This window comes from Chiloscyllium plagiosum, unplaced genomic scaffold (genome assembly GCF_037043375.1).
Source record: "Chiloscyllium plagiosum isolate Xiang-an unplaced genomic scaffold, Cpla_swu_hap1 HiC_scaffold_7, whole genome shotgun sequence".
NCBI classification, from domain to species: Eukaryota; Metazoa; Chordata; class Chondrichthyes; order Orectolobiformes; family Hemiscylliidae; genus Chiloscyllium; species Chiloscyllium plagiosum.
Window position 1 is genome coordinate 110,262,408 of NW_028270145.1, and position 20,018 is coordinate 110,282,425.

The 20,018-nt window shown below is 43.1% G+C and overlaps 1 protein-coding gene across 2 annotated transcripts in view; it reads right to left on the reverse strand.

Moving 5' to 3' along the window:
- Positions 1–20,018, reverse strand: part of nhej1 (nonhomologous end-joining factor 1) — a 300,941-nt gene that overhangs the window by 152,889 nt on the left and 128,034 nt on the right. The window contains exon 6 of one of the 2 annotated variants that reach the window (XM_087989352.1): positions 1,798–1,895. The exons of the other annotated variant lie outside the window; for it this stretch is intronic. Coding sequence (XP_087845478.1) covers positions 1,798–1,895 — 98 coding nt within the window. The remainder of the gene's footprint in view (positions 1–1,797; positions 1,896–20,018) is intronic. 2 annotated transcript variants of the gene reach the window in all.

The window sequence follows — 20,018 nt, forward strand, 5'->3', positions numbered from 1 at the left end:
CCACTGCTGCATCCTGTGGATTCAATGGGAGGACTGGTGAACAAACAACTACTGCTCTTCTTGAAACACTTGGGCAAGACTCCTGCAAAATTGACTTTGAATGACTGGACACGGTGCTTGACAGCTGATGTCTCGCACACCACATCCTGTTTCCTCAACTTTTGAATGGCCAATGTTCCAGGGGAGGATGAGGAACAGTCTAGAAGGACATTGAATCTCTCCAGAAAGCACAGCAGTGTTGAAATTAATTCCTGGAAGGATCTTGCTAGTAATCATTCCAACAACTTGTCCATCATTTCACAGTTCACTTTGTGTCCAAATTTCATAATGATAAGCAAGGCAGCAGCAGATAAAGAAAGTGAAGGAAATCCTGCCCTCCTGATCTCACTGCCGCAAGGGATGTGCTGTCCCATGTGATCAGAGATCTGCTGGCCAAGGATCAGTTTGTTCCATCACATGAAGACCTAAGGCATTACTAATGATGGGCAATGAAGGTTGGCATAGGCACTAAGCCCAACAACATCCATGTCCCATCAACATAAAATTTTGAAAAACTCGCAACCCAAGTAAATAATTTCTCTGAATTCAGGAACTGTAAAGAACAACCATGATCTTACAGTGAAAGCACTTGTCTGCTCTAACGGGCTTTTATTGAGTCCCTAAGATATTCAGAGGGTTCTTAAACTATGTCACTACTGGCAGGGTAAGCCTTAAACAGCAAGTTTCAAAACCAGTTTGTTAATGTGTTTTTAGGATCTTTAATGGAGCAAAATGTCGAAATGAACTCAACAGGACAAATTCCATATAATAGTTTGGGTCAATGGCCAAATGCATGGATAAGGAGGTAGGCTCTGAGGAACATTTTAAAGGAGGAGATAGATAGAGAGAGAGAGAGAATGTGTGAGAGAGATAAATACATAGATAGAGAGAGAGATAGAGAGAGAGAGAAAGAGAGAGAGAGAGAGAGAGAGGTAGAAGCAGGGAGATGATTAGGGAGCAATAACTGAGCTAAGGCCTGAGCCACTTTGGGGTCATGACTGGCAATGGTTGAGTGCATAAAATCTAACTGCAGTTGAAGTCAGAATTAGAGTTGCACAGAGATTACAAAAAATTAAAGGGCTGGATGATGTTCAAGTGTGAAAGGGTGATTAGCTGATACTGGGGTTTAAACACAAAGTTGAGAATTTTACATTCCAGGCAGTCTTTCTCTGTACCTAAAGCATACCTTGAACACGGATTCGAAGTTGATATTCCCCACTACCTTAGTGAGGGAGCCTTTTTTTGGATGAGATGTTAAACCAAGGGCTCATCAGGAAGTGAAAGCTCCCATGCCACTACTTCGAAGTACAGGGTGGAAGACCCTTTCCTAAATGATGCATCCAACATTCACTGCACTAACAACTTCCTTAAAGAGACTGCATGGTCACTGCGGGAACTGGCTGATTGGCACATTCCTACCTTAAATTGTTAAGCGCTTCGTTGGGTTATACAGCACTTTGAGCACACTGAGGAGGTGAAAGACACTAGACAGTGCAAGTTAGAATCATCAAATGGTTACAGCATAGAAAAAGAGTTTTTGGCCTATCACATCTTGACTAATTCTCAGTAACAACAACTCAGCTAGTTTCCCATCCCTGCCTGTAGCCCCTCCTCTTCAGATAATTAGTCAATTTCCTTTCCAGGGCTACGATTAAATTTACCTCCACCACAATTTGAGGCAGCATGTTTCACATTTTAACCACTCACTACATAAAAACATATTTTATTCATGGAACTACTGATCCTTTTACTAATCACCTGAAATCGGTGTCTTCTGGTTCTTGTCTCCTCTCAACAGGAACACTTTCTCCCAATCTGTTGCGTAGAATTTTGAATGTCAAGTCTCTGAACGTTTTCTTCTTGAAGGAAAGCAGTTGAAGACCATCATCTCAAGGAGTGAATGTTTGAAGAATATGTAAGCATTGAAGTATCAACTTCACCCTGACATGATTCAATGTCCACAAACAAATATATTCTAACATTTTTGCACTGGTTCACCAACAGACATGGGAAACATAACTGGTTCACTCACTCTAATGTAACATTTTACGATGTACTGTACATATAATTTTAAACATGATGTAAGCTAGGAGTAGTATACCTGGAAGGAGCAAGTGGTTATGCAACTAGTGCTTCCAAACTTCTCTACTATGTGGACTTCCCTCATCTCCTGGGGGGGGGGGGGGCAATGCCCTAGTGGTATTATCACTAAACTATAAACACAGAAACCCAGATAATGTTCCAGAGACCCAGGGTCGAATCCTACCATGGCACTTAGAACAGTACAGCACAGTACAGACTCTTCGGCCCTCGATGTTGTGCCAGCCTTTAATCCTACTCTAAGATCAGACTAACCGACATACCCTTCATTGTACTATCTTCCAAGTGCCTGAAATGTTGCTGAAATGTCCTTAATGTATCTGACTCTACTCCCACTGCTGAGAGTGCATTCCGCACACCCACCATTCTCTGTGTAAAGAACCTACCTCTGACATCTCCCCTCAACCTTCTTCAAATCCCCTTAAAAGTATGCTCCTCGTGACAGCCATTTCCACCATAGGGAAAAGTCTCTAGCTATCCACTCTATCTATGCCTCTCAACGTCTTGTACACCTCTATCAAGTCACCTCTCAACCTTCTTCCCTCCAATGAGAAAAGCCCTAGCTCCCTCAACCTTTCTTCATAAGACACGCCCTCCAGTCCAGGCAGCATCCTGGTAAATCTCCTCTGCACCCTCTCTAAAGCTTCCACATCTTTCCTACAATGAGGCGACCAGAACAGAACATTTGAATTCAATCTAAAATAAAACATTCTGGAGTTAACTGTCTAATGTCAGAATCGATTGTCAGAAAAGCCATCTTGTTCACTAATGTCCTTTAGGGAAGGAAACTGCCATCCTTACCTGATCTGGCCCACAGGTGACTCCAGACCCGCAGTAATGTGGTTGACTCTAAACTGCCTTCTGGGCATTTAGGGATGGGGAATAAATGCTGCCTAGCCAGTAAGTGACTCTCTTTCTCATGAATGTGTGGATCTTTACTAGATGAATGGATTAATACTGATTGTTATTTTGCTTGTTGCTTCTTGGAGCTATCAGAATAGCAGAAAGTGAACTAACCTATTCTGTTGGGAGTAAAGTTGATTGGTGCAATTTAACATTGGAGCGAGCTTCAAGTAGACACAAAAGTGTGATAGCAAATCCAATAGATAGCAGATGTATTCCTAAACAACTACAATGAATGGAAACCAAGTGTCAGGTGTAAAGACAATTTAAATGGCATTGAGAACCATAAAAAGATCTCAAGATGATCTGAATAAAAGCAAATCTGAAATAAAAACAGAAACTGCTATAGAAACTCTGCAGATCGGATGTATTTGTACAGAGAGAAACAGAATTATTATCTTGAGTTCTGTATGACTTTTCCTCAATTAAGAGACAGAATGCTCAGAACAAGTCAGAGGTTAATGGGGATGGACAGGAATGCAGAATTGAGACCACAATCAGATCAGTCCTGATTTTCTGGAATGGCAAAGTGGATGCGAGAGGCCACTCTCACTCTCACTATATTCAAGTGTTTGTATGTTTGGAACAAGGTGAGCCAAATGCCTGTTTCTGTAATCACATCACCCGAGGGTTTCAGGGGAATTCTCTTCACATTATTCCAGTTAACTGATCTTTACTGGCTTATGTAGCTCAGTACCAAAGGCAGTTCTGAACTACCTCACTGCCTCAGTAAGTTTCACTATTGAATTGCCGAGGCAAACAGGAAAGGAAGACTCCGGGCTAGCTTCCACAGTCCACCACCTTGAAAGACAAAGGCAGCAAACATATGGGAATACCATTCACCTTCAAGCTTCCCTCCAAGCCGCATCCCATACATCTATACTGCCGTTCCTACGCTGTCACCGAATCAAAATTCTGGAACACGTAGAACATAGAAATTTGCAGCGCAGCACAGGCCATTCAGCCCTTGATGTTGCGCCAACCTGTGGAACCAAACTGAAGCCCATCCAACCTAAATTAATCCAGTATCATCCATATGTTTATCCAATGACCATTTAAATGACCTTAAAGTTGGCAAGTCTATTATTGTTGCAGGCAGGGTGTTCCACGCCCTCACAACTCTGAGTAATAAAACTACCTCTGACATCTGTCCTATATCTATCACCCTTTAGTTTAAAGCAGTGCCCCCTCATGCGAGCCATCACCATCTGAGGAAAAATGTTCTCGCTGTCCACCCTCTCTAATCCTCAAGGTGCTAACAGCACTGTGGCTGACCTTATACCCCATGGATTGCTGCGGTTCAGAAAAAGGGCAACAAATACTGGCCTTGTCAATGATGTCCATGTCCCATTAAAGAATGAAACAAACTGAAATGGGAGAAAGTGAATATGTAACCTCTTATAACAAAGATGAGGATCCTCAAGTCAAGAAGGACGTTCTAACAGCTCAAGGTTGACACCCAAAGAGAAATCTAGAATATTAAGGACAGGAGGTGGGATGGGAAAGTTGGAGCAATATGACAATATGCTGGCATTATGGCATACAAAATTTTGTCAAAACAATGTCAAATGGACAAAGTTCCTTCTGTCATAGGATAGGAATGCTAGAATGAATATTTTCAACAGCTTGTCAATTTTGAATCTGCAGGCAATTCCTGACTACTCTCTGGCAGAATTCATCGGAGGATATCCATTGATGGGAGTGCCACAACAAGCAATCGAATAGGTGAAAAACAACAAAGCCTGTGGTAATGATGGCATTGCACTGAATTCTTCAATGCTGGTGGGCTTTTGCCTGAATCAGGACTCTATGCACTCATCCTCCAGTTTTGGAATGATAAGTAACTTCTCCTGGACTTTAGGAATACAACTGTCTGTTACAGCGGAGATAAATCATGTTGTGAAAACAATCAAGGTATTTCCTTTTTGTCCATACTGACATGCATTTTCTTGAATGACTAACTTCAGTAGCTGAGGAACTCTTGCAGAAGAAGACAGTGCAGCTTTTAGATCTTCAACAGGATCCTTTGGTGCGGTTGCCATGCAAATCCAATAAATATGTTGACAGCAACATTGGAACTCTTTATTGCATTAATTGACCTGACCAAAACATCCGACTTAGTAAATCAAGCTGTCTGATAGATAACATGCATAGTATTTACAATCTATCCAACAGTGCCAGTCACCTCATCAAAGATTAACTGCCCTCTGGTGTCAGTATTAAATACTGCCCAGACAGAAAACTCTCAATATAAGTCATCTCTGTGTCAAATTAAAACCAATCATTAGAGCCATACATCATCTACAGTTTGTGGGTGATTTTATCACTGCCCACTCTGCACCACATTTACATGCCAGTCTTGATCTCTGCTCTCCTGCATTTCACTCCTGAAGAAGGGTTACACCCAAAACATTGACTTCTCCATCTCCTGATGCTGCCTGCTTACTATGTTCTTCCAGCCTCCTGCTGGTCTATCCTGCACTTCTGACCATGCATTATTTTCCAAAAAATATTCATATAGAGTCATAATGTCAGCACAGAAACAAATTCTTCAGTCCAGCTTGTCCATGCTGACCAGCCATCCTAATCTGACCTACTCCAATTTGCCAGCACTTGGCCCATATCCCTCTAAACCCTTCCTATTCATATACCCATCCAGATGCCTTTTAAAAGTTGGCATTGTACCACCCTCCCACCACTTCCTCTGGCAGCCCATTCCATACACACACCACCCTCTGCGTGAAAAAACTGCCCCTCAGGTCCTTTTTAAATCTTTCCCCCCTCACCATAAATCTATGTCCTCTAGTATTGGGCTCCCCCACCCTCGGAAAAAGGTCTTGGCTATTCACCCTATCCATGCTCCTCATGATTTTATGAACCTCTGTAAGGTCACGTCTCAGGTCGGCATTCCAAGGTAAATAAAAAACCCCAGCTTATTTAGCTTCTCCCTATGACTCAACCCCTCTAGTCCCAGCAATATCTTTCTAAATATTTTCTGCACTCTCTCACGTTTATCACCATTCTCCCTACAAAAGGGCAACTAAAATTGTATGCTGTATTCTAAAAGTGGCCTCATCATCATGCTGTAGAGGTGCAACATGACTTGTACGAAACCACACCTGGTGAGCCAAATATTCCATCGATATTTGTTGGAAGAAGACTCTCTACAATTAAGTCGAATGCTTCCCATACAGAGAAACATAAAAATATAGAAACTAGGAGCAGAAGTAAGCCATTCGGCCCATCAAGGGCCCTTCAATATGATCATGAATGAGCTTGTACCTCAACAATTCCTGCATTTTCTCCATTTCCCTTGATGCATTTAATATCTAAAAAAGGATCAATCTCAGCAACTTGTTAGCTAGCACCCTCAAGAACAAAGGAACTAGGAGCTGGTGTAGGGAATTCAGCCTATTGCAGCCATTCAACAAGATCATGGCTGATCTCATTTTGGCCTCACCTCCACTTTCCTGCCCACTCCCCATAACCCTTTAACCCATTAAAAATCTGTCTATTTCCTCCTTAAATTTATTTAGTGTCCTGGCATCCACCATGCTCTGGGGGAGTGAATTCAACAGGTTCACCATCCCTTAAGAGAAGTTAATTTCTCCTCAGCTCTGTTTTAAATATGCTACCCCTATCCTGAAACTATGACCTCACATTCTAGATTACCCCACAACAAGAAACATCCCTTTCTCATCCACTTTGTTAATTCCCTTTAATATCTTATTTACCTCTCAGCCTTCTAAACCCGAGACAGTATAGGCCTAAATCATTTAATACCCCTTCATAAGACAAACTCTCCATCTCCAGAATCAAGCTAGGGAACTTCCTCTGAACTGCCTCTAATGCAACTATATCCCTCCTCAAGGGGATGATAATTGTATGCAACACTCCAAGTGCAATCTCACTAGTGCCTTGTACAGTACAGCAATACTTCCCTACTTTCATATTCTATTCATTTGGCCATAAATGCCAAAATTCCATTTGCCTTCCTTATTACCTGCTGTACCTACATACTAGCTTTCAGTGATTATTGCACGAGCACACCCAGATCCCTCTGTACCAAAGCACTCTTAAGTTTCTCTCTATTTAGATAATAATTTGTCTTTCTATTCTTCTGACTAAAATGGATTACTTCACAGTTATCCACATTAAACTCCCATCTGCCAATTTTGGCCCATTCACCCGACATATCCGTAACAGCCTGTAAACGTTTTATTTCTTCACTGCAACATACTGTCTCACCTATTATGAGTGTCATCTACAAATGTGACTTGAATGCAGGGTTAGCATACTTTCTATCCCTGCAGCCAAGTCAAAAGGGCACCATTGATGAAATGATGAGGCTGAGCAGACAGCATTATCAATGAAGAGAGTGAACCCACTAGATGCAGGGAGGATGTTTTCAGTGAAGAGTCTAGAAACAGGGGGCACAGTCTCATGATAGATAGGAGGCCATTTAGGACAGAGATGAAGATACAATTCTTCACTAAGTGAAACTAACCTGTTGAATTCTCTACCACAGAAGGCTGTGGAGGTCTTGTAACTGGTCATTCATGAAACAGATAAATACATTTTTATACATTAAAGGCATCATGAGGATATGGGGAGAAGATGGGAGCATGACAATGAGATAGGGGACAACCATGATCATACTGAGAGGTAGAACTGGCCTGAAGGGCTGAATGGCCTATTCCGAGTTTCTATGCTTCTAACATCAGATCAGCTGTGCAAGTTCCGCCTTCCACAAACTACAGCAGTGAATGTTTCACAACAAAGCCTGCACAAATCAACAAACAGAGCAGCTGCCATTCTCACACTCTTGCACTACAGTGAAACCTTAGCAATGTATCAGTGACACGTAAGGGCCTGAGTGAAATTCCACCAACAAAGTTTCTGAGACATTCCCTGGATTAGATGAGTGCACAGTAGAACAAACATTAGTGTTTGACAAGCACATGGGCAAAACAGTCAACGAATTCATTCTGACGAATTTGATACTTTGTCAAATGGCAATCCTCCTCCCAACAAGATTGCATTTTCCTGGCTCGCAATACCAGTGTTGAAAAGGAAAGACCAAAGACACTCTGAAGCTCTCCATGAAGCTTTGCAGCATTGATATGAAGGACTGGGAAGATGACGGCAACCCGTCTCTCAAGTTCAATCACACTTTTGAGTAACAGCACTTTATTGAGCGGTGCCAGGGAGAGAAAGACAAGCAAACTGAACCTGAACTCTGGGCCCCACCACCCTATGGGACAACTTCCTCCATGGACCCAGAGACCTGTGGGTAAAGAATTGGCAGGTTCAGTCACACAAAGCCTCCCTGCAGAAACTCAAGACACTGGCCAGATGTCACCCGCAAATTGAGGGAAAGCTGATGATGACCACAAGAGAGTGCAACACGTATTGAGAAGTGAAGCTCGCTACTAAGAGGTACTGTTGAGGTGAATAACAGAGCATTTTCTGCAAAGCCAGATGCATACATGAGGGAGAAATGAGTAGAACAATATATCGATGGGGTGGGAAGAGGAATGTATAAATTAGCATGGATCAGCTGGGCCTAATGGCCTATTTCTATATGTAAAATTCAATGCTAGAATCTCTGGACCAAATTCAGCCTTTGCATGCTCCTTTCATTCAACCCTTGCTTGTTCCCATACTAAGCACACAAAGCCAACTTTATTGGGAGCCAGAAATAACAGCAGTTGAAATGAGCTTTGTGCACTTCAACTGAGAAGAAATGAACAGCAGACACATGGACCAGCTGTGTCCCTTTAAACATCTAGGCTTGCATGATGAGTCAATACAGCGCCCTGGACGATTTATCTTCATGATTCAGGAGCATCAATTTGAAATGATGAGTCCTCTGGCCTGGATAGTGAGATGATCTAAGGCTGGAACATCCAAGCTTTCAGAAACAAGGGAAGAAAGAGGAGAAGAATGGACATGTGATACATGCCAGGGAGTCATGGGTGGAGTTCAGGAACTAGAACTTAACAGGGAGCGATGACATGGGAGAAGATAGCATGAGTTGAGGTACTGGTGAAAGAGAAGAATCAATGAAAATGGGACAAGAGGAGAAGACCAAGACAAGGATGGGAGAGGACAAGAGGAAAATGAATATGGTGAAACCATGAGGGCAATGGGAGGAGCAGGAGGAGGAGAATCTGGGGAGGTGGCCAGTGGACCTGGGGTAAGGGTAGGGGGACAATGGAGGCAACTTAGGTAGAACAAGGGGGTGAGAAAGTAGCAAAAGAATTATGGGGGTGGTATGACGACAACAAAGAGAAGAGCAAAAAATGGCAGTGGGCAAAAGAAGAGTGGGCCAAGGAAAGGAAAGGACGGAGGTTGAAGACAGGGAGAGCTAAGTTTATGCTGAGTAAGAAGATGACAGTGGGACATAAAGACCCTGGCCAGATGTCACTCATGAGTGCTAGTGAGATAAGGAACAGGGAGAGAGTGCAGCTAAACATGTGGCTACAGGGCTTGTGCAGCAGGGAGGGTTTCAGATATGTAGATGATTGGGGTACCTTCTGGGGAAGGTGGGGCCTTTATATGAAGGACAGATTGCACTTAAACTGGAGGTGCACCAATGTCCTGGGTGGAAGATTTGCTAGAGCATTTCGGGAGGGTTTAAACTAGTTTGACAGGCAGATGGGAACCAGAGCTACAGATTAGAGGACAGAGTAGTTGTTGAATGGGCAGAAATAGAATGCAGAGAGTCTGTCAGGAAGGATACACAGTTGACAGGGCAAAGGAATGAGTTAAATGTTTCAATGCAAGCAGTGTCAGGAATAAGAGTGATGAACTTAGAGCACGGATCTGTACTTGGAACTACGATGTTATGGCCACAAGAGAGACATGGATTTCACAGGGGCAGGAATGGTTACTGGATGTTCCAGGATTTAGATCATTAAAAAAAAACAGAGAAGGGGGTAAAAGAGGAGGGGAAGGAGCACTGTTAATTAGAGAATGCATCATAACTGCAGAAAAGGAGTTTGTTGAGGAGGGTTTGTCTACTGAGTCAGTATAGGTGCAAGTCAGTAACAGGAAAGCAGCAGTCACTTTATTGAGTATTTTCAATGGACCCCAATAGCATCAGAGAGATGGAAGAACAAATTGAACAGCAGATCTTGGAAAGGTGCAGATGTAACAGAGTTGTTGTTATGGGTGACTTCAACTTCCCCAATATTGATTGGAACCTCCTTAGTGCAGATGGTCTGAATGGAGCCAATTTTGTCAGGTGTGCCCAGGAAGGATTCCTGATTCAATATGAAGATAGGCTGACTAGGGGGGAAGCCATATTGGATTTGGTGCTCGGCAACGAGTCAGGCCAGGTGTCAGAGCTCTCAGTGGGAGAGCATTTCGGTGAATGTGACCACAACTGTCTCATCTTCACCACAGCCATGGAGAGGGATAGGTTTAGATAGTATGGCAAGGTATTTAATTGGGGGAAGGGAAATTATACTCCACAGCTCCTATCTAGTAGCAGTATAAATTGGGAACAATTGTTCTACGGGAAACGCACAACAGAAATGTGGAGCCTGTTTAAGGAACACTTGTTGTGAGTGTTGGATAACTTTGTCCCACTGAGACTGGCAAGGAATAGTAAGGTGAAAAGCCTTGGATGACAAGAGAAGAGGAGCTTCTTGTCAAGAGGAAGAAGGAAGCTTACCTAAGGTTGAGGTAGCAAGGCTCTAGCACAGCTTTAGAGGATTATAGGGTAGCTAGGAAAAGAACTCAAAAATGGACTGAGGTGAGCTAGGAAATACTTGGTGAGAAGGATTAGGGAAACCCAAAGACTTTCCACACTTATGTGAGGAATAAGAGAATGATCAGAGAGAGGGTAGTGCTGATCAGGGTTAGTGGAGGGAACTTGTGCCTGAAGAGGGAGGGGAGGCCCTAAATGAGTTTTTTGCTTCAGTATTCACTGGAGAGAGGGACCTTGTTGACAGTGACAACATGTAATCCAGGTTAATAGGTTTGAACAGATTGATATTAAGAAAGTGGATGTACTTGAAATTCTGGGAAGCATTAGATAGATAAGTCCCCAGGGCTGGACCAGATATATCCAAGGTTACCACAGGAAGCGACGAATGAGGTTGCTGCGCTTCTGGCGATGATCCTTGCATCCTCACTCTCCACAGGGGTAATACCGGACAATTGGAGGGAGGCAAATGCTGTTCTTCTGTTCAAGAAAGGGAATAGGGAAATCCCTGGGAATTACAGACCAGTTAGTCTTACATCTGTGGTAAGCAAGGTACTGGAAAGGATTCTGAGAAATAGGATTTATGACTATTTGGAAAAAAAATAGTTTGATTAAAGATAATCAGCATGGTTTTATGAGGGGCAGGTCATGCCTCACAAACCTTAGTGAATTCTTTGAGGATGTGACAAGACAAGATGACAAAGGTCAAGCAGTAGCTGTGGTATATATGGATTTCAGTAAGGCACTTGATAACATTCCCCACAGTAGGCTCATTCAGAACGCTAGGAGGTGTGGGATACAGGGAAATTCGGTTATAGTTACACTGGCTGGCCGAAAGACAAAAGCGAGTGGTAGTGGAAGGAAAGTATTCTGCCTGGAGGTCAGTGACCAGTGGTGTCCTGCAGGGATCTGCTCTTGGGCTTCTGTTCTTTGTAGGTTTTATAAATGACTTGGATGAAGAAGTGGAAGGGTGGGTTGGTAAGTTTGCCAATAACACAGCTTGGTAGTGTTGTAGGTAGTGTCGAGGGCTGTTGCAGGCTACAACAAGACATTGACAGGATGCAGAGCTGGGCTAGAAGTGGCAGATGGAGTTCAACCTGGATAAGTGAGAAGTGATTCATTTTAGAAAGTCAAATTTAAATGCTGAATACAGAGTTAAAGACAGGACTCTTGGCAGTATGGAGGAAGAGCAGGACCTTGAGGTCCATGCACATAGATTCCTCAAAGTTGCCACCCAAGTTGATAGGGTTGTTAAGAAGATGTATGGTGTTTTGGCTTTCATTAGCAGGGGGATTGAGTTTAAGAGCTGCAAGGTTTTGCTGCAGTTCTATAAAACCCTGGCTAGACCATGCTTGGAATATTCTGGTCGCCTCATTATAGGAAGGATGTAAATGCTTTAGAGAGGGTGCAGAGGAGATTTACCAGGATGCTGTCTGGATTTGAGGGCTTGTCTTATGAAGAGAGGTTGAGTGAGCTGAGGCTTTTCACACTGGAGAGAAGAAGGAAGAGAGATGACTTGATAGAGGTGTATGAGGTAATGAGAGGCATAGATATAGTAGATAGCCAGAGACTTTTCCCCAGGGCACAAATGGCTGTCACAAGTGGTCATAACCTTAAGGTAATTGGAGGAAGGCATAGGGGAGATGTCAGAGGTAGGTTCTTTATGCAGAGAGTAGTGGGTGTGTGGAATGCACTGCCAGCAGTGATAGTACAGTTCGAGACATTAGGGTAATTTAAGCGACTGCTGGACAAGCACATGGACGGCAGTAAATTGAGGGGTGTGTAGGTTAGGATAAATGATTGGCACAACATCGTGAGCCAAAGACTTTATATTGTGCTGTACTGTTCGATGTTCTAACGACAAGGAAAGAGGTGGCTGGAAGAGGTGAAGGAGAACGGGGAGGGCACAGGAGGTTGGAGGAGGAGGAAAACAGGTGGGGCAAGTGAAAGAATGGGGAAAAGATGGACAAGCGGACAAGAGAATGTTTAAAAAGAGCAGGTCAGGGAGAACAAGAGGAAAATGGAGGCCAGTGGCTCAGTGGTTAGCACTGCTGCCTCATAGTGCCAGGGACCAAGGTTTGATCCCTGTCTTGGGCGACTGTCTATGTGGAGTTTGCACATTCTCCCCATATCTGTGTGGGTTTGCTCTGGTTTCTTCCCACAACCCAAAGATGTGCAGGTCAGGTGAATTGGCCATGCTAAATTGCCCATAGTGTTAGGTGCATTAGTCAGGGCTAAATGTAGGGGAATGAGTCTGGGTGGGTTACTTTTCGGAGTATCAGTATGGACTTGTTGGGCCGAAGGGTCTGTTCCCATACTATAAGGAATCTAAATCTAAACCAGTGAAGGAAGGGGCAAGAAGTCAGAGATGTTAAGCGGGAAGGCAAGAGAAGGACAAGGAAAGAAAAGGATGTGTGCTCTTTGTAATGGAAGCAAGAGTTGGGTAGCAAGTCTTTGCAAAGATTTATGGTTGAGCAGCCGGGGAGGTGATCAGGGGAGGATCACAGAGGGGAGCCAGCAGAATAAAGGGGGGCGGGGGAAGAAAGGAGACAGCAGAAACGGATGCATGCAGTTTTGGTCTCCTTACTTGAGGAAGGTTTTCAGGGAGGCAATGGTCTAGTGGTATATTCAGTGGACTGTTAATCTAGAGTCCAAAGTAATATTCTGGGGATCCACGTTCAAACCTTGTCATGAGAGGTCGTAGAATTTGAATTTGATAATCTGGAATTAAGAGTCTAATGATGACCATTAAACCATTGTAAAAACCCATCTGGTTCACTAATGTCCTTTAGGGTAGGACACTTCCAGCCTTACCTCATCTGGCCTACATGTGACTCCAGACCCACAGCAAAGTGGTTAACTCTTACATTAGAGATGGACAATAAATGCTGGTCCAACCAGTGACACCCTATCCCATGAATGAATTTTTAAAAAACAGAAACACTGGCCATGGAGTTAATGAAATAAAGATTTACCCAACAGATTCTTGGGATGGCAGGACTAACATATGAGGAGAAATTGAAATGATTAGGATTATATTCACTGGAGTTCAGAAGAATGAGGGGGTGATCTCATAGAAGTCTAGAAAACCTTAGCAGGATGAGACAGGGCAATACAGGAAGGAAGCACCAAAAGACCAGGAAATCCCGAAGCAGGGGTCTATAATCTAAGGATAGAGGATCGGCCATTTAGGACCTAAATTCTGTGGAATTCTCTGCCCCAGAAAGCAGTTGAGGCCAAACCATGGAATGTTTTCAAGAAGGAATTAGAGATAGTTCTCAGGACTGAAGGGATCAAAGGATATGGGGAGAAAGCAGGAGCAAGATATTGAGTTGGATAATCAGCCATGATTTTATTGGATGGTGGAACAGGCTCAAAGAGCAATCAGCGTACTCCTCTCCCTATTTTCTATGTTTCTGTCCCAAAGAGGAGACCCAAGGGGTGGAGCGGTATCTCACTGATGGGCACCAGGGTGGAGTGATGTCTTCAAGAGGTGGTTCTAAAGGTGGAACAGGTGGAATGGCAGATTCCACAGGTGAAGGGAAATGATACTGATGACTACTCCAGAGTTTTGGGAGGTCAAGGAGGAATATAGAAAAGTGGAAAAAATTGGTGTAAAAGAAAAAAAAAATCACCTTTTATTAGGCAGCATGCCCTGAGGAAGCACAACAGTGGTTTAACATTTGAACTTCAAATAGGAAACTGTCTGGTCAAACAGAGAGCAAATAGCTCAAAATGTGCAGACACGGGTAGCAGAAATTTATTGCAGCAAAGAAAAGGTGCAAGGTCATCTATATTAAAAAAATCTGGCTGTATCTGAACCTTTAATAATGGAAGGGTATTTTTACAGAGTGCGATTTCCTGATACTCAGTTTGAAAAGGAAGCCGCACGCACTGGAGTGACACAATTAAGTAAATAAACACAACACGCATGGCTCATCTGATATCAGTGTCAGCCATTCAGCGCGTTATGAAAGATGCTCGTGAGCATTGTTTTAACAGAGCTCTACAGTCACATAACACATAGTGTGACCCTTGCAATGAGACCCACGCTACGAACAGAAGAAACTTGATCACTTGGTAGCCCCTTGGTGATGGAGCCTTTTCATATTTTGGGGAGTTCCTTTATAAAGGTGGAACAAAAATCACAACAAAGGACTGGATGATTACGAGCACCTCTCAGGGCGGGACCCTTGAATTCATCCTTGACACAACAACCGTTAAGGTGATCATCGTTGAGAGAAGAAATGAAGACAAGCACAGGAGAGGCCTATCAACCCATCAGCCATTCTGGATTATTACAGCTTGCAGCATTTGAAAACAAATTCTCAAGTCCGCTCCCCCCCACCCGACCAACCTCAGTCTTTGACCTTATACCTATGTACTTTGGCAACTGAACATTTTGTCAATGGAAAGAAGTTCACCTGACAGTCTCCATCAAACATCTCCATTAAACATGAACGGGGAAGGGGGCATGGAATGCTTGTGAAAACTTGCAGAATTTACTGAATAGAATAGCACACACACGACCCAATTGCTCAAATATCACAAACCGATAATCTTTTCAGCCTTAAGGTATTCCACTGCATTCAGTCAGAAACTGCAGTTCCTTCAGTCTATTTTCTCAAAGGTTTAACATCGAGAAACCAACATAGTACTGTTGATTATGCTTTTATGTCAACAACATTTGTGCTGTGACAATATAGTTGCAGGTTCAGGCTAGTAACGGGTGCTGTGGAGTAAACTTGTGAAATCTGTCTTCTAACTCCTTGGCTGTACAAAATATGTTACAGACCATCAATCCACCGTCCAGTGTCACAGGCAATTTATGAGGTGAAATTAAAATAGAATAAACCTGAAAAACAAGTATTAGCTTTATTATCACAGTTTCACTGTTTTTTTTTAAAATGAGTCCCCACAGTGAGACTTCCTCATAAAAACAAACATGGTGCTTGCATGTTACTTGAAGCCAAGTTTTTTTGATAGTTTACCATTCAAAATCAATTGCGCCATTTGCGAACTATATTAGGAAGCTTCAATTGTGAGGTCCAGGTTTAATTTTGAAGCAATGTCACCTCAGGCTCGAACCTCAGTATGACTTTGAGGGACAGCAACTTCGGAAATTTCCACTACGACACAACTCACACCACCTTAACAAGTTTAGTGCCCATCATTACTTCCTGATCTCACTGTCCCTTAAATCCATCCCTTCAAAGTCATAGAATCCCTACGGCGGGGAAACAGCCATTTTGGGCCAACTAGTCCACATCGACCCTCCGTAGAGTAACCCACCCAGACCCATTCCGCTACCCTATATTTCCTCTGACTAATGCACCTATCCTACATAGCCCTGGATATTATGGGCAATTTAGCATGGCCATTTCATCTAACCAACACATCTTTGGATTGTGGGAGGAAACCCACGCAGATATGGGGAGAACGTGCAAACTCCACACAGACAGTCGCCTGAGGCTGGAATCGAACCTTGGTCACTGGCTCTGTGAGGTAGCAGTGCTAATGACTGAGCCACCATGCCGCCCCTTAAAATAATATTCAACCTTGCCAGATTTTGTTATTTTCTCATTCATTCTAACACTTCCTGCCAAGTTTGATCACAACACAATTTCCCAACCTGTCAACAATAGGGAATCAGCGTTACCACCCTGTAAAGTACTGTATTCCCTAAAGTTGACAACAATCTCAGAGAATTATTATCGATATAATGTAGGATTTTCATAACTGGTCCTTCATTGGTACAGTTTCAATGTCGATTTAATGTCAATTCTGCTTCTGTGGATTATGGAAGATTGGAATTTTCGGGCCAGAAGAGGGTATTTGGTACCACAGAGATGGTATTTGGTACTACAGAGAGGGTATTTGGTACTACAAAGAAAATCCTATGTTTAAGAACTTAGCTTCCACGAGCCCAACATGGTTTCTCACAGAAGCACGGGATTGTAACAGCACAGAGAGAGACGATTTGTCAGCTCTGTGTTGGAATAATTTACGTCTTGCTACCCCGCTGCTTTTTTCCTGAAGCCCAGTACATTCTTCTTCCTTGACAGGGAATAACCTAATTCTCTCGATGGACCCTGCAGCCACCCAGTTGATGCAATCACAGTTCACACCCCTGCTCCATGAAAAGGTTTTCCTCTATGATGTTGAACATATCCATCTCTCAAACCTTTCTTCTGGTGAAGGAAAGTATGGCGAGAGGGTGGGTAAGTGGAACTGAGGCCATGAAAAGATCACAATTCAATAAGGTCATGGCTGGACTGAGCTCAAGGGCCAGATGGCCTCCTCCTGTTCCTAGTTATTGTATATTCCAAGAGAACATATAAGAACAATTTGAGCAACTTCTCCAACTGACCTGTATAACTGAAAATCCTCATCACTGGAACCATCCTCAAAAATTGTTTCTGCACTCCGTCTAACAGTCCACATCGTTTTGAAAGTGAGGTGTATAAAACTTAATGCAATACTCCAATTGGGGCCACAACAGTATTTTTTTTCCAGAAAAAAAACACATCACTGAAAGGATTTGGGGACCAAGACCAAAAATAACTGCAAGAAAGGCCAATGAAATCCTCAGTTATACTCACTGTCATGGAAACAGACCCTTCAGTCCAACCAGTCCATGCCAACCATAATCCCAAACTAAACTAGTCCCACCTGCCCAGACTTGGCCCATATCCCTCCAAACCTTGCGTATTCATGAACTTATCTAAATGTCTTATAAAATATTGTAACTGTACCCATATCCACCACTTCTCGATGTTCATTCGACACATGAACCACACTCTGTGTAAAAAAAAATTGGCCTTGTGTCTTTTTTTAATGCTTTCTCCTCTCACCTTAAAAATCTACCTCTTTAACAACAGCCGATGCCTTGAGTTGGTGGTGGTATTGACAGAGCATGACTATCAGAGCTCAGGTGGCCTGTCTTTGGAGAGCGATCTATCTGTACGATTGTTTCTGTTTCAACATTCCTTCATATGCCAGCTTACAAAGAACAAGACAGCCAGAACAAAAAAAATAAAACCTTGAACACAAGCGCAATTTTCTCGACTAATCTGAAGAACTTGGAGCGCTGTGATTCCACGGTCAAACACAACAATGAACAGAGGACAGAGAGCGAATCTCTGTACTTGGAGTGCTGCCATCTTGACAAAGTACTACTATGTAACAGGCAAAACAAATCTTCTTGCCCCCTCTCCAATTTGATCCCACCTCCTTCCTATTCTTGTCCTTTGCCACTTTTGGATATGTGGAAATGGTCAGCTCATCCCCCATTGGAGCCATCATTTGCCTCTCTAACAGTGAGCTCCAGCAGGTTAAACCTCACCATCCAATTGGGTCTTTTGCCATTCATGCAAGGTAATCTGGGTGGTGATCAACGAGGAGAAAGTGAGGACTGCAGATGCAGGAGATTAGAGTCAAAAAGATGCAGAACAGTCAATGTTTCGTTCATAAGCTCTTCATCAGGAATGATGAATTATTCCTGTTGAAAAGCTTATGCTCAAAACGCCAACTCTCCTGCTCCTCAGATGTCGCCTGACCGGCTGTGCTTTTCCAGCACCACACCTTTTGGCTTGGGAGATCAAATCGTGGAAAACAAGTAGCCCATTTTCTTTGCCAAGGGGCACTACAGTTCACCAAAACACCTCCGCAACCAGTCCATACCACGGGTGAACCAGGACTTTGTCTATTCACACATTCCCGGGAGGCATTTCTGGTCCGTTTGCGATCGTTTAATATCTTGAGGAATGAGTGTCCTTCTTCTGTACCCAATCAGCCATTGTGCCAGTGCTGGCTCAGCATTTTCTCTCTTTCAACAAAACCTTGCTAATTATCTCCCTTTCCAGTATTTGAAAGTTCCTACTGAATCTGTTTCCACTGCTCTTCAAGGCAGTGCGTTCTACATCACAACAACTTGCTGCATTAAGTAATTTGTTTGCGTCTAATTTTTGATATCTTTGTTAGTTTTCTTAATTCTGTGTCCTTCAATCATCCATTGTTGGAAATAAGTTCTCTTTATCCACATATCAATGCCCTATATTATTTTAAATATTTCTGTGAAATCTCCTGACTTTCTCTGCTTCATAAAACTGATGAACATTCGTTGCACTCCTTCTATGGCGATAATATCCTTCCTGGGTTAAAGAGACCAAAATTGCACATAGTGCAGGTCTAGTTGAGCCAAGCTTCTATTCAATTGAAACCAGGCTTCTTAACTCCTGAAATCAAATTTTCTTGCAATAAAAGCTAAAATTCCATTAGCCTTCCTAATTGTTTACTGCAATAGCTTAAAACCCGTTCTACACCCTCACCAAAGACTTGACCTCCTTATATAAAAGATAGAATATCCAGAAAGGGACACAATTCAGCACATTACACTGAGTACTTTCCCTAATAGTCACTGAATGACTTGCTGGGCAACTTCAGGAGGGAAGTGAGAGTCAAACACACTACTGTGGGTCAGGAGTCACATGCAGTCCAGATCAGGTAAGATTTCCTTCTCTTTAGGACATTAGTGAACCAAATGGATTAAACCAGAGTGCTCTACATACCTTCCTCTTCTCCACCTCAAAGTTATATTCAAGCAGCGGCCCATTTTGTCTGAAAATTGTTTTCAAAATCTGATGGAGGAGTAGAGATGTTGATCTTCCTCCAGCGAAGGGTGGCACAGTTGCCCAGTGGTTAGCACTGCTGCCTCACAGTGCCAGGGACCCAAGTTCAAATCTACTACCAGGTGTCCTTCTGGGCGGAATTTGCATGTTCTCCCTGTGTCTGCATGGGTTTCCTCCAGGTGCTCCAGTTTCCTCCCACAGTCCAAAGGGGTGCAGGTTAGGTGGATTAGCCATGCTAAATTGCCTAAAGCATCCAGGGATATGCAGGCTATGTGGGTTAGCCATTGGAAATGCAGGGTGACAGGGATAAGGTTGGGGGTGAGGTGTGTGTGGGATGCTCTTCAGAGGGTTGGTGTGAACTCCATGGGCTGAATGACCTACTCCCACACTACAGAATCACTCTATGATTGGTGAGGAAGTTAAATTTGAGGAACTTGCTGAGTGAGCCCAGAACCAAGGTCAGCACTTTAACCAAAGACTGGAGGATAGCAAATGCTGTTGCCTTATTTAAGAAGGGGAGTCCAGACAACCCTGGTAATTATAGGGCAGTGAGCCTTACTTCGATTGTAAGTAAGGTGTTGGAAAAGGTTACAAGAGATAGGATTTATAATCTTCTAGAAAGGAATAATTTG